Source organism: Plecotus auritus (genome assembly GCF_963455305.1).
Source record: "Plecotus auritus genome assembly, chromosome: 10".
NCBI classification, from domain to species: domain Eukaryota; kingdom Metazoa; phylum Chordata; class Mammalia; order Chiroptera; family Vespertilionidae; genus Plecotus; species Plecotus auritus.
Genome location: NC_137785.1, coordinates 5,725,135 through 5,736,097, shown reverse-complemented (window position 1 = coordinate 5,736,097; position 10,963 = coordinate 5,725,135). Strand labels below are relative to the sequence as shown.

At 60.1% G+C, this 10,963-nt stretch overlaps 1 protein-coding gene across 3 annotated transcripts; it reads left to right on the top strand.

Annotated features, from left to right (window-relative positions):
* The first annotated feature begins 461 nt into the window (after nt 1–461).
* On the top strand, nt 462–10,009 carry MYADM (myeloid associated differentiation marker). 3 transcript variants are annotated; one of them, XM_080645053.1, is made up of 3 exons: nt 462–681; nt 3,940–4,005; nt 7,581–10,009. In XM_080645053.1, the coding sequence occupies exon 3, from the start codon at nt 7,583–7,585 to the stop codon at nt 8,537–8,539; it is 957 nt and encodes a 318-aa protein (XP_080501179.1). In that variant the 5' UTR covers nt 462–681; nt 3,940–4,005; nt 7,581–7,582; the 3' UTR covers nt 8,540–10,009. The 3 variants fall into 3 exon arrangements, with proteins under 3 accessions (XP_080501179.1, XP_080501181.1, XP_080501180.1); XM_080645055.1 differs by lacking the exon at nt 462–681 and adding an exon at nt 1,624–2,051; XM_080645054.1 differs by lacking the exon at nt 462–681 and having other exon boundaries at nt 3,889–4,005.
* The last annotated feature ends 954 nt before the right edge of the window (nt 10,010–10,963 follow it).

Genomic DNA, 10,963 nt, shown 5'->3' with positions numbered 1-10,963 from the left:
TGCCCACAACCAAGGTACATGCCCCTGACCGGAATCGAACCCGGGACCTTTCAGTCCGCAGGCTGACGCTCTATCCACTGAGCCAGACCGGCTAGGGTTGTGCCTACCCCTTTGCAGGGGCACAAAACTAGGCATATAGCCCGGCGGGTGTGGCTCCGTGGTTGAGCATCCACCTTTGAACCAGGAGGTCACGGTTCAATTCCCGGTCAGGGCTCATGCCCGGGTTGCGGGTTCAATCCCCAGTGTGGGGCGTGCAGGAGGCAGCCGATCCATGATTCTCTCTCATCATTGATCTTTCTCTCTCCCTCTCTGAAATCAATAAAAATATTAAAAAAAAAATACTGGGCATACAGGCTCCAATCCCACTCCCCTCTCTCCTACCCCCCATTTCTGCAGAGCTTGCAGCGTCTAGCGCCCCCCCCCCAGCCCCACCCATCTCCGTAGGGCACGCAGCCGGGTGGACAGAGCTCCCGGACCCCACCGACCCCTCCCTCCGCCACTCCCGCCGCTCTCTCTGCGGGGCTCGGCCTCCAAGCCTCCGCCGCCCCCGGCCTGGAAGGCGCCCAGCGGCCGCAGCCGGGTCAGCGTCTGTCAGCCCAGCGCCGCGGAGCATCCGCAGCCGCCACGAGGCCCCGCCCGCGGCTGCCGGGAGCCAGGCCGCGCCGGGGACTGCAGAGCGCGGTGAGTGCGCGGCCCGCTGGGAGGGACCCCGGCGGCCCGGTCCCCGCCCCGCCCCGCCCCGCCCGACCCCGGGCCCGGCCGCCGGACCGGCAGCTCCCAGGGCTTCTCGGCTCGGTCCACCCGGGTCAGAGCCCCAGAGCTGCCCCCCTGGATAAGGACCCGCAGCCCCGCCCGCCCCGGGACCCGCGGCCGGTCCCTGGGGCCCCTCCCCTCCTGCAGGGACCTGGCATCCGGCGCCCCCAGCCCCGGTGCTCTGTCCGCTCGCGGGCCCCCCCTCTCTCCCGGAAGCTGGAATATGGGCCAAAAATAGCTCTGCCTTCCAGACCCGGGAGGACTGAGAGCCGCATCGGCCCGGGAAAGCCAGGCGTCTGAGCTCCGGCTGCTCTTCCGAGCCAAGAAGCTGGGTCCCCAGCCTGGGCGTCTCGTGGAGCCCGGGAGGCGAGGCGGTGCCCCCAACTCCCACCGCCCTAGGTCCCGGGATTTGGCTGCCATCACCCCTCCCCCACTCCACTGACGGTGCCACCTGGGACCCAGGGGTCCAGCCCTCCCCCCCGGTCCTTGCACCGCGAGCCCCAGCGTAAATCACCATTCGGGGACCCTCGGATCCTGAAGTATAGACATCCCATCCCTGTTCTTTTGGGGTCCCAGGCGTTGGGGACCTCAGCCCAGAAACTTCCTGAAGCCTAGGGACCGGCACCGCTTTCCTCCTTCGAGGCCCCAGGAGACAGAGACCCCAGCCCACAGATCCCATTAACCGGAGGCCCGGTGGCCATCCCCGCGCCGTGCGACCCAGATGCCCAAGATTTCATCCATCCCGGGAGGCTGGGCTGGCGCGGGCGGGGAGGGAGTGGGCAGGGAGGCAGAGGGAGAAGGGAGTGAGGTGAGACTCGGGTGGGGACCTGGGCTGAGGGTCTCGGTGCTAAACAAATCCTAAACAGGCGGGTTGCCATAGCAACGGCCTTCCCGGGCCTCCCCCTGGAGACTGCGCTGAGACTGGATCCGGGAGGGCAGCCCCCAGGAGCCCCCACTCCGCCAGCTGTTGTGTCTTCCTGTTTTGTCACCATGGCGACAGTGACCTCAGCCTTCCATTCCCCCCCCACCCCCCTCCTCCGGCGGCGAGGGTGAGCAGAGGTTCAATTATTTCTCCGGGGACTGGGTCTTGCGTTGGCCCCGCCCCGGGGCGGGGCTGGGGTAGCCCTGGCTTAGGGGAGTCCCGTTCTGCACCGGGGCCCCGCGCGCCGACCCCGCCCTCCCTCGGCTCCGCCCGCGCTGGCTCCCCACCCACCCGCCATCCCCACCCAGTCCGCAGCCCCTTCTAGGCTGCAGCTGTCGCCTTGGCTTCCACTCCGCCGCCGCCGTAAACCTGTGAGGTGAGGCTGCGGTCCAGGATTCTTGGGTGCGAAGGAGACATGGGCTGGGACTCAGGGTGTCTGAGTCCCTAGAAAGACTGGGGCTGAGCCAGACTCGGGTTCTGGAGAGGAGAGAGCTGGGGAGGGAGGAGGCTGGGGACCTGAACTCCTGGGTCTGAAGGAAGAGGGGGGAACGGGGACCTGGACCCCTTGGTCTGAGGGAGGAGGCTGGGGGCCTGGACTCCTGGGTCTGAGGGAGGAGTGGGCTGGGGACCTGGACTCCTGGGTCTGAGGGTGGAGGGGGCTGGGGACCTGGGCTCCTGGGTCTGAGGGAGGAGGCTGGGGACCTGGACTCCCGGGTCTGAGGGAGGAGGCTGGGGACCTGGACTCCCGGGTCTGAGGAAGGAGGCTGGGCACCTGGATTCCTGGGTCTGAGGGTGGAGTCTGGGGACCTGGACTCCTATGTCTGAGAGAGGAGGGGCTGGGGGCCTTGACTCCTGGATCTGAGGGCTCAGGGGGCTGGGACTCCTGAATCTGAGGGCTCAGGGGGCTGGGACTCCTGAATCTGAGGGCTCAGGGGGCTGGGACTCCTGGGATCCGGTTTGACGGGGCTGGAACCCGGTACGGGGAGGTCCTCGGGAGGGGAGGAGCTCGGAGCGGGAGTCCTGAGTTTGGGAAAGCGTGTGGCTGGGGGTGAGGATGTCTGACCTCCCCGTCCTGGGCACAGAATCGGAACCTGGGACTGGAGAGGCCGTGCTGAGGTCCAGCACGGGTGCTCCCAGCGCGCGGACGGGGCCGGGCAGCCCGCGCCCGGAGGCCGAGGGAGAACCAGGCTGTGGCCAGAGCCCTGGGTGTGGAGAGCACATGCTGGGGTTCGGGCGCCATCCTCCGTCTGCAGAGTGACGGGGAGTGGCGCTCGGCCTGGCGGCGGGAGAGGGCGGGGTGCGGCCGGGGGAGTCCGAAGGGGTATTCCTCTCCCTCCCGTGTCCGTCCACGCCTTCCCGAGCTCCGTCTCGGCGACCCAGGCGGTGGCCGCTCTCCACGCGCCATCTGGGGCGTGGAGGCCCGTCCCCTTCCTCCGGGGCGGCCCCGACTTCCTCTTAAAGGGCCCTGGAGGGAGGGGCGGGGGGAGGCACCTCCCAGGTGGCCCGGGGACACCTTCTTTCCCGGAGGAGGTTGGAGGTGTGACTACTTATCTCAGCTCTCCATTCCAAAGCGGGGCGCGCAGCTCCAGGCCTGGAGCGGGGGTCTCCGCCAGGCAAATCCCCGGGCCCGGGTTCCCGGTCACCCCTCTCTTAGAGGCCCTCCTGGGGGACCAGGCGCCCCGCCCATCCTCAGAAGGACCCAGAACTCCCACGGTGAACGTCCCAGAAATGTGGGTCCCAGCCCCTTCGAACTGGGACCTGGAGTCCAGGTTCTCCGCCCCATATCCCCCTTCCTTCCTGCCCCCCCCCCCCCAAACCGATGAGCGGGGCGGGTCACCCCGGAGACCGGCGCGGGGCGGGGGTCCCAGCCGCATTCCTGGTGGCCAGGCTGCCTTGAGTCCTTATAAGGCCGGAGACGCGGCTCAGACCGGCTGGCCGCCCGGCAGCCTCCGCCCAGGGCCCGCCCCCGACGGGGCGGGGCGGTGACCACACACACCCACGCCCCGCGGAGCGCGCACTTTCGCCCAGTGGCCTGGGTTTCCACCCCCGCGGTGGGGGGACGTGGGGGGGTGGGGGGAGGTGGGGCTGCCTCGGCCCGGAGGTGTGGCCGGAGCTGCTGCTGAGTGTCCTAGGGGCGGGGGGGTGGGAGGGGGAGCCTTCTGGCCCGGGCCGGGCTGTCGCCTGGGTCTCCGAGGGCGGAGCTGGGCTGAGCTGCACGCTGACGTCCTCTCTCTCCCTCTCATGCTCTGACTAACCTTTTCCAGGTGTCTGACTTCAGCCGCCTCGGCAGCCAGATCTTTCTCCGTCGGGGTCCTCAGCTAAGACCGCGGGTAAGGGGGCTGGGGGCCTGGACTCCCGGGTCTGAGGGAGGAGGAGGCTGGGGGCCTGGACTCCTGGGTCTGAGGGAGGAGGGGCTGGGGGCCTGGACTCCTGGGTCTGAGGGAGGAGGGGCTGGGGGCCTGGACTCCTGGGTCTGAAGGAGGAGGGACTGGGGGCCTGGACTCCTGGGTCTGAGGGAGGAGGGGCTGGGGGCCTGGACTCCTGGGTCTGAGGGAGGAGGGCTGGGGACCTGGACTCCTGGGTCTGAGGGAGGAGGGGCTGGGGCCTGGGCTCCCGGATCTGAAAGAGGAGGGGCTGGGGGCGGGGTGTCTCTCTGACTTCTAGATCCTGAGAAATGTACCTGGGAGCTTGCTCTCCAAGAAGTGGGGCCCCACACCTGTGTATCTGAGGAAGGCGTGTGCGTGGACTGGGCTCCTGAGTCCAGGGGGCGGGGGGGGGGCGGGAAATTGGGGGAGCTGCTGTGCAGGGATGGGGCGCCGAGGTGGGTAGAGCCTGCTACGCTGGCTCTGATGCGAGAAGGGGAAGTTTATTTCCCTGAGGCTGAGAGAGGCCTTCTAAGCTTCTAGGAGTGGCAGCTGAGACTGGAGCCTTTGTAGGCCCTGAGGGAGGACCTGAAGGGCGTGGGAGGAAGCCGGTGTCCCAGCGCAGGTGGCTGGCTGGTGTGCTGGCTGCAGGGAGCTCAGAACTCCGAGGTCTGAAGCTACATAACACGGAGGCCTGGAGATTTCAGTGGAAGGGCCGGGCCACTGGACAGTTTAGAATCTGGGAGATGAATTTTTTTTTTTTAAATGTTTTATTGATATTTTACAAAGAGGAAGGGAGAGGGATAGAGAGCTAGAAACATCGATCAGCTGCCTCCTGCACACCTCCCACTGGGGATGTGCCCGCAACCAAGGTACATGCCCTTGACCGGAATCGAACCCGGGACCCTTGAGTCCGCAGGCTGATGCTCTATCCACTGAGCCAAACCGGTTTCGGCGAGATGAATTTCTTTTTTTTTTTTTTTTTTTTAAATATATTTTATTGATATTTTACAGAGAGGAAGGGAGAGGGATAGAGAGCTAGAAACATCGATGAGAGAGAAACATCGATCAGCTGCCTCCTGCACACCTCCCACTGGGGATGTGCCCGCAACCAAGGTACATGCCCTTGACCGGAATTGAACCCGGGACCCTTGAGTCCGCAGGCTGATGCTCTATCCACTGAGCCAAACCGGTTTCGGCGAGATGAATTTCTTTAAAAAAAAACACACACACACAGTTTTATTAGAGAGAGAGAGGAAGGGAGAGGGATAGAGAGAAACGTCTATCAGCTGCCTCCTGTGCGCCCCCTACTGGGGATCAAGCCCGAAATACGGCTATGTGTCCGGACTGGGAATCGAACTGTTGACCTCTTGGTTCATGGGCCACCCTTAACCACTGAGCCACACGGGCTAGCTGGGCTGGGAGCTGAATTTCCACGAAGGAGGGGAACTAGCTGGCTGGGGTTCTGAGGGAGTTGGGTTCCATGTGGGGGAGGGGGACAGGCAAGAGGAAGCTCCACTTCCTTTGGGTCGAAGCTCTCCTGAGACTCCTGGTCTCTGAGGTGGGGGTGAGGAAAGAGGGGGGCGCTACCCAGAGGCGAGATGTGATTAGATGTGGGTCCCTGAGGATGCAGAACTGGGGAGGTCGGACTCCCGAATGTTTGGAGGCCAGAAATATTTAGGCTCCCTTAGGTAAAGAGGAAGTTGGGCACAGAGGCTGGGGTGCAGAACCCAGGGCACCCCAAAGAGGGGAAGTTGAGAGAGAGATGGACTGTTAAGAGGTCATAAGGACCCAGCCTCTTGTTCTGACAGCGGTGGTGGGGAGGCACGGGAGGGGTTGCTTTAGAGCCCAGTCTTTCTTTAAAAAAAAATATTTTTATTGATTTCAGAGAGGAAGGGAGACGGAGAGAGAACTAGAAACATCAATGATGAGAGAGAATCCTTGATTGGCTGCCTCCTGCACGACCCCCACTGGGGATCGAGCTCACAACCTGGGCATGTGCCCTTGACCGGAATCAAATCCAGGGCCCTTCAGTCCACAGGCTGACGCTCTATGCACTGAGCCACACCACCTAGGGTTTCTTCTTTTTTTAATATGGAGAGCACAGTACTCCCCAGAGAGAAAGAGCATACTTTTTTTAAAAAAAGATATTTTTTTATTTTTTTAAATTGACTTCAGAGAGAAGAAGAGAGAGGGAGAGATAGAAACATCAATAATGAGAGAAAAATGTATCCATCGCTGCCTCCTACATGCCTCCTACTGGGGATCCAGCCTGCAATCCAGTCATGTGTCCTGACCGGAAATCAAACCATGACCTCTTAGATCACGGGTCAACGCTCAACCACTGAGCCACACAGAAAACTCTGTGGTTAGTTAGACCGCCCCTGATAGACCAAGGTTGCTGGTTTGATCCCCAGTCAGGACACATACAAGAACCAATGAATGCGTAAGTAAGTGGAACAACAAATTGGTTTCTCTTTCCCTTCTTTTCTCTCTCTCAAATCAGTAAATTAGAAAAAAAGAAAAGAAAGCTCTGTGGATTTTTAAATTTATTTATTGAATTTATTGGGTGACATTGGTTGATAAATTTATAGGTTTCAGGAGTACAATAATACATTATCTGTATACTAGAGGCCCAGTGCACAAATTCGTGCACAGGTGGGGTCCCTTGCCCAGTCCCGATAGGGGCCGATAGAGGCCTGCCCGCCAGAGGTGAGGGACTGTGGGAGGTTGGCTGTGGGAGCACACTGACCACCAGGGGGCAGCTCCTGCATTGAACGTCTGCCCCCTGATGGTCAGTGCATATCATAGCGACCGGTCGACCTGTCTTTCAGTCGACTGGTGGGAATGGTCACTTAGGCTTTTATATATATATATAGATTGTGTTGTGTGTGTGTTCATCCCCGCCCCACGTCATTTCCTTCCGTCACCATTTATCCACCCTTTACCTTCTCCTACCTTCCCTCCACCCCCCAGAGCTCTGTGCTTTCACAGGAGGTGGGTCACAGGGAGAGGCAAGGAGTGTCTTGACAAGGAGAGAAATAGGGGCCTAGACTCCTGGGCTCTGACGTGAGAGGTGGGACACCTGAGGCCAGAGGACAGGAGGAGGCTGCCACCAGGTTGACCAGCTCATCCTGGTGGGTCCTGGGACTGTCCCAGGTTGAAAACTGAAAGGCCTGCATCCTAACGGGTTTGGCTCAGTGGAAAGAGCGTCGGCCCGCGGACTCAAGGGTCCCAGGTTCGATTCCAGTCAAGGGCATGTACCTTGGTGGCGGGCACATCCCCAGTGGGGAGTGTGCAGGAGGCAGCTGATCAATGTTTCTCTCATCGATGTTTCTAACTCTCTATCCCTCTCCCTTCTTCTCTGTAAAAAATCAATAAAATATAAAAAAAAAAGAAAACTGAAAGGCCTGCATTGGGGATCCCCCCCCACCCCCAGCTACAGTCCGGGTTCCTTTGTCCCCCTGGGGCAGGCAAAGGCTAGGGGCCTGAATTCTCGTGGCTGGCACCTTCTTAGGGCACCTTCGTTCTCCTCCTCGCAGCCATGCCGGTGACAGTGACCCGCACGACCATCACGACCACGTCCTCCTCGGGCTCCCCGACCATCCTGGGGTCCCCTCGGGCGCTGACCCAGCCCCTGGGCCTGCTCCGCCTGCTCCAGCTGCTTTCCACCTGCGTGGCCTTCTCTCTGGTAGCCAGCGTGGACGCGTGGGTAGGGTTCTCGGGTAACTGGTGCATGTTCGCCTGGTGCTTTTGCTTCGCCATGACCTTCATCATCATCGTGGTGGAGCTGGGAGGGCTCCAGGCTCGCTTCCCGCTGTCCTGGCGCAACTTCCCCATCACCTACGCCTGCTACGCCGCCCTCTTCTGCCTCTCGGCCTCCATCATCTACCCTGCCACCTACGTCCAGTTCATGGGTCAAGGCCGCTCCAGGGACCACGCCATCGCCGCCACCGCCTTCTCCTGCATCGCGTGTGTGGCTTATGCCACCGAGGTGGCCTGGACCCGGGCCCGGCCCGGCGAGATCACGGGCTACATGGCCACCGTGCCAGGCCTGCTCAAGGTGGTGGAGACCTTCGTGGCCTGCATCATCTTCGCCTTCATCAGCGAACCCCACCTGTACAAGAACAAGCCGGCGTTGGAGTGGTGCGTGGCGGTCTACGCCATCTGCTTCATCCTGGCCGCCGTGGCCATCCTCCTGAACCTGTTCGACTGCACCAACGCGCTGCCCATCCCCTTCCCCACCTTCCTGTCCGGCCTGGCCCTGCTCTCCGTCCTCTTCTACGCCTCGGCCATGGTCCTCTGGCCTCTCTACCAGTTCGATGAGAAGTATGGCGGCAACCCCGAGCGCAGGAGGGATTCCAACTGCGGGAACACCCACGTCCACTACGTGTGCTACTGGGACCGCCGTCTGGCCGTGGCCATTCTGACGGCCATCAACCTGCTGGCCTACGTGGCCGACCTGGTGCACTCTGCCCGCCTGGTCTTTGTCAGGGTCTGAGGCGCTGTCCGGGAGCTCCCGACGCCCTCTTCTCTCCCAGGGTGTCTCTACCGGGTTCTGATCTCCTCCAAAGTCCTCCCCCTGGGTCTCCTCTCCCGTGCCTGTCACCTGCTCTCCCCCGTCCCGTGCTCTGTCCCCTTCCCTTCCTGCGTCTTCGGCTGCCCACACCCTGTGTGGCCTTTCTCTCCTCCCTCACTCTCTCCTTTCCTCCCCGGTCTGTTCTTTCCTGGCGATCCGCCCTATTTGCTTTCTTGCCTGCCTTGTTTTCTGTACCACTTCTTCCCACTTCGCTTCTTCCGCTTCCCTTGGGAGCCCTGGGACTTCTTGGTCATCCCCCCCACTGCCACCCCAACTCCAAAGGTGCTGAGCTCCACACCCCACACCCCACGTAGCAGCTGGTCAGACCCCGGCCCCCTGAGGGGCCTCATTGCCAAAGCATGTGCCCAGGCTGGCTGTGCCTTAGTAGGTGTGTGTGTGTATGTGCGTGTGTGTGTGTGTGTGTGTGCATGTGTGTGTGTGTGTGCATGTGTGTGTGTGTGTTTTGGGGGTGGGAGGGTAGCTAGGGACGGGGACCCTTTTCTCGCAGTGGAAGGGGGTGTATAGTAAAGCCTCCCCTTTAAGTAAAAATAAAAAATCCCTGGAGGTCAGTTATTTCCAACGAGAGGCCCCATGCATGAAATTTGTGCAAGGGGCTTGGCCCTGGCTGCCTCATGGCCCCACGGCCCCGCCCACTGGTCGTCCAGAAGGTCGTCCTGCCGTCCAGCCTAATTAGCATATTAGCTCTTTATGATATAGGATGGGCAGGAGGCTTACATCACAGACCCTGGGTCCTTAGGCCCCACCTGGCACCCAGTCTCACCAGAATTTTTGCCAGGCTCACCAAAACCCCCTGCCCACGGGCTGTCTTAAAGGGACCCAAGGACGGTGGCTGTCTTCCATCCTAACTACCCTCTGGGTACCGAGCTGTCTGCAGTATTCGCGAGGGGCAGGAACGTGGGGCTCCAGACTCAGTATTAAAAAGAGCATGTGCCGCCTTTGCTGGGAGGAGAACGCGGTGAGCCTGGGTTTTTTCTTCTTCCTGTCACAAGGGCAAAAATGACTGGGTGGTCCTCTTCTTAAAGGGGAAGGGTTCCTTTTTTTTTTTTTTTTTTTTTAATTTGTGGGTGGGTTGGATAGGTGGGGATTGCTGCCGCCACAGTCAGAGGAATCGCACTGCTTGAGTGTGTGAGACACACACGCATGTTTCTGTGTGCTTAGTTGCTTCCTGCCGCCGCTTCCTGCTTCTCTGGGACTCACACGCCTAACATGATATATATAAATGTATAAATACATATTTTATTTTATTTTTTAATTCCCTGGAGCTTCTGGTTCCCATCAGCCCCTGCTGTCAATTAGAGAGGGAAGCCTTGTCCCTCCCCCCCACCCCCACATCCATAATGTTCTTTATTTTATTTTTTAACTCAATATAAAGGTAAAAGGAAGACTTGTGCTTGCTTTATTATTGGGGAAGACTCCGGAAGCAGGGCAAGGCCCAGGTTCCTGGGTCTGATTGGAAAAACAGGGTGGGGCCAGCCAAAGACAACTTTGGCCTCCTCAGAAAAATACTAATTGAGTCTGGGTCTTCCAAATTACTCTCAGACCAGGAGAGCTAGTTAGGATAGAAATGAACAAGATTCGCCGGGCCCTTGTGGCTCAGTGGGTGAGCGTCGACCTATGAACTAGGAGGTCACGGTTCTATTCCCTGTCAGGGCACATGCCCAGGTTGTGGGCTGGATCCCCAACTGGGGCATGCAAGAGGCAGTCAGTGCTTCTCATCGTTGATGTTTCTGTCTCTCCCTTCATCTCTGAAATCAATAAAAATCTATTTTTTTAAAAAAATGAACAAGATTCCTCCATCCTTGGAATCCCATAAGCACCTGTGTGCAGCATCGCTCAGGCCTTCCAGGTTCCCTCTCTGTCAGTTGCTAACCAAACTATTATTTTTAATACATTTTTTTATTGATTTCAGAGAAGAAGGGAGAGGGAGGGAGAAACGTCAGTGAGAGAGAATCATTGATCAGCTGCCTCCTGCATGCCCCCTACTGGGGATGGAGCCTGCCACCTGGGCATGTGCCCTTGACTGGGATCCAACCTGGGACCCATCGGTCCACAGGCCTACACGCCATCCACTGAGCCGAACCGGCTAGGTCCCTACATGCTATTTGTATCTGTCCCCTTCTCCGGGTTCCTGACCCAGCCCAGGCTTCCCTTTGTTGCACCCAACTATTGACCCAGCCCCCTCCTTGACCATCCTACCTCCGGACCACCTTGGCCTTGAAGGTGATCTCAACATCGGGTCGGATCCTGCCCTCCCCTGCACATATCCTTCCATATCCCATCCCGCCTTGCCTCTGGGTAATACCAAAGCTGCCTACATCCCCACGC

What these genes read in the sequence shown, in the direction of transcription:
- MYADM (XM_080645053.1), top strand. Translation starts at nt 7,583, where the DNA reads ATGCCGGTGACAGTGACCCGCACGACCATCACGACCACGTCCTCCTCG.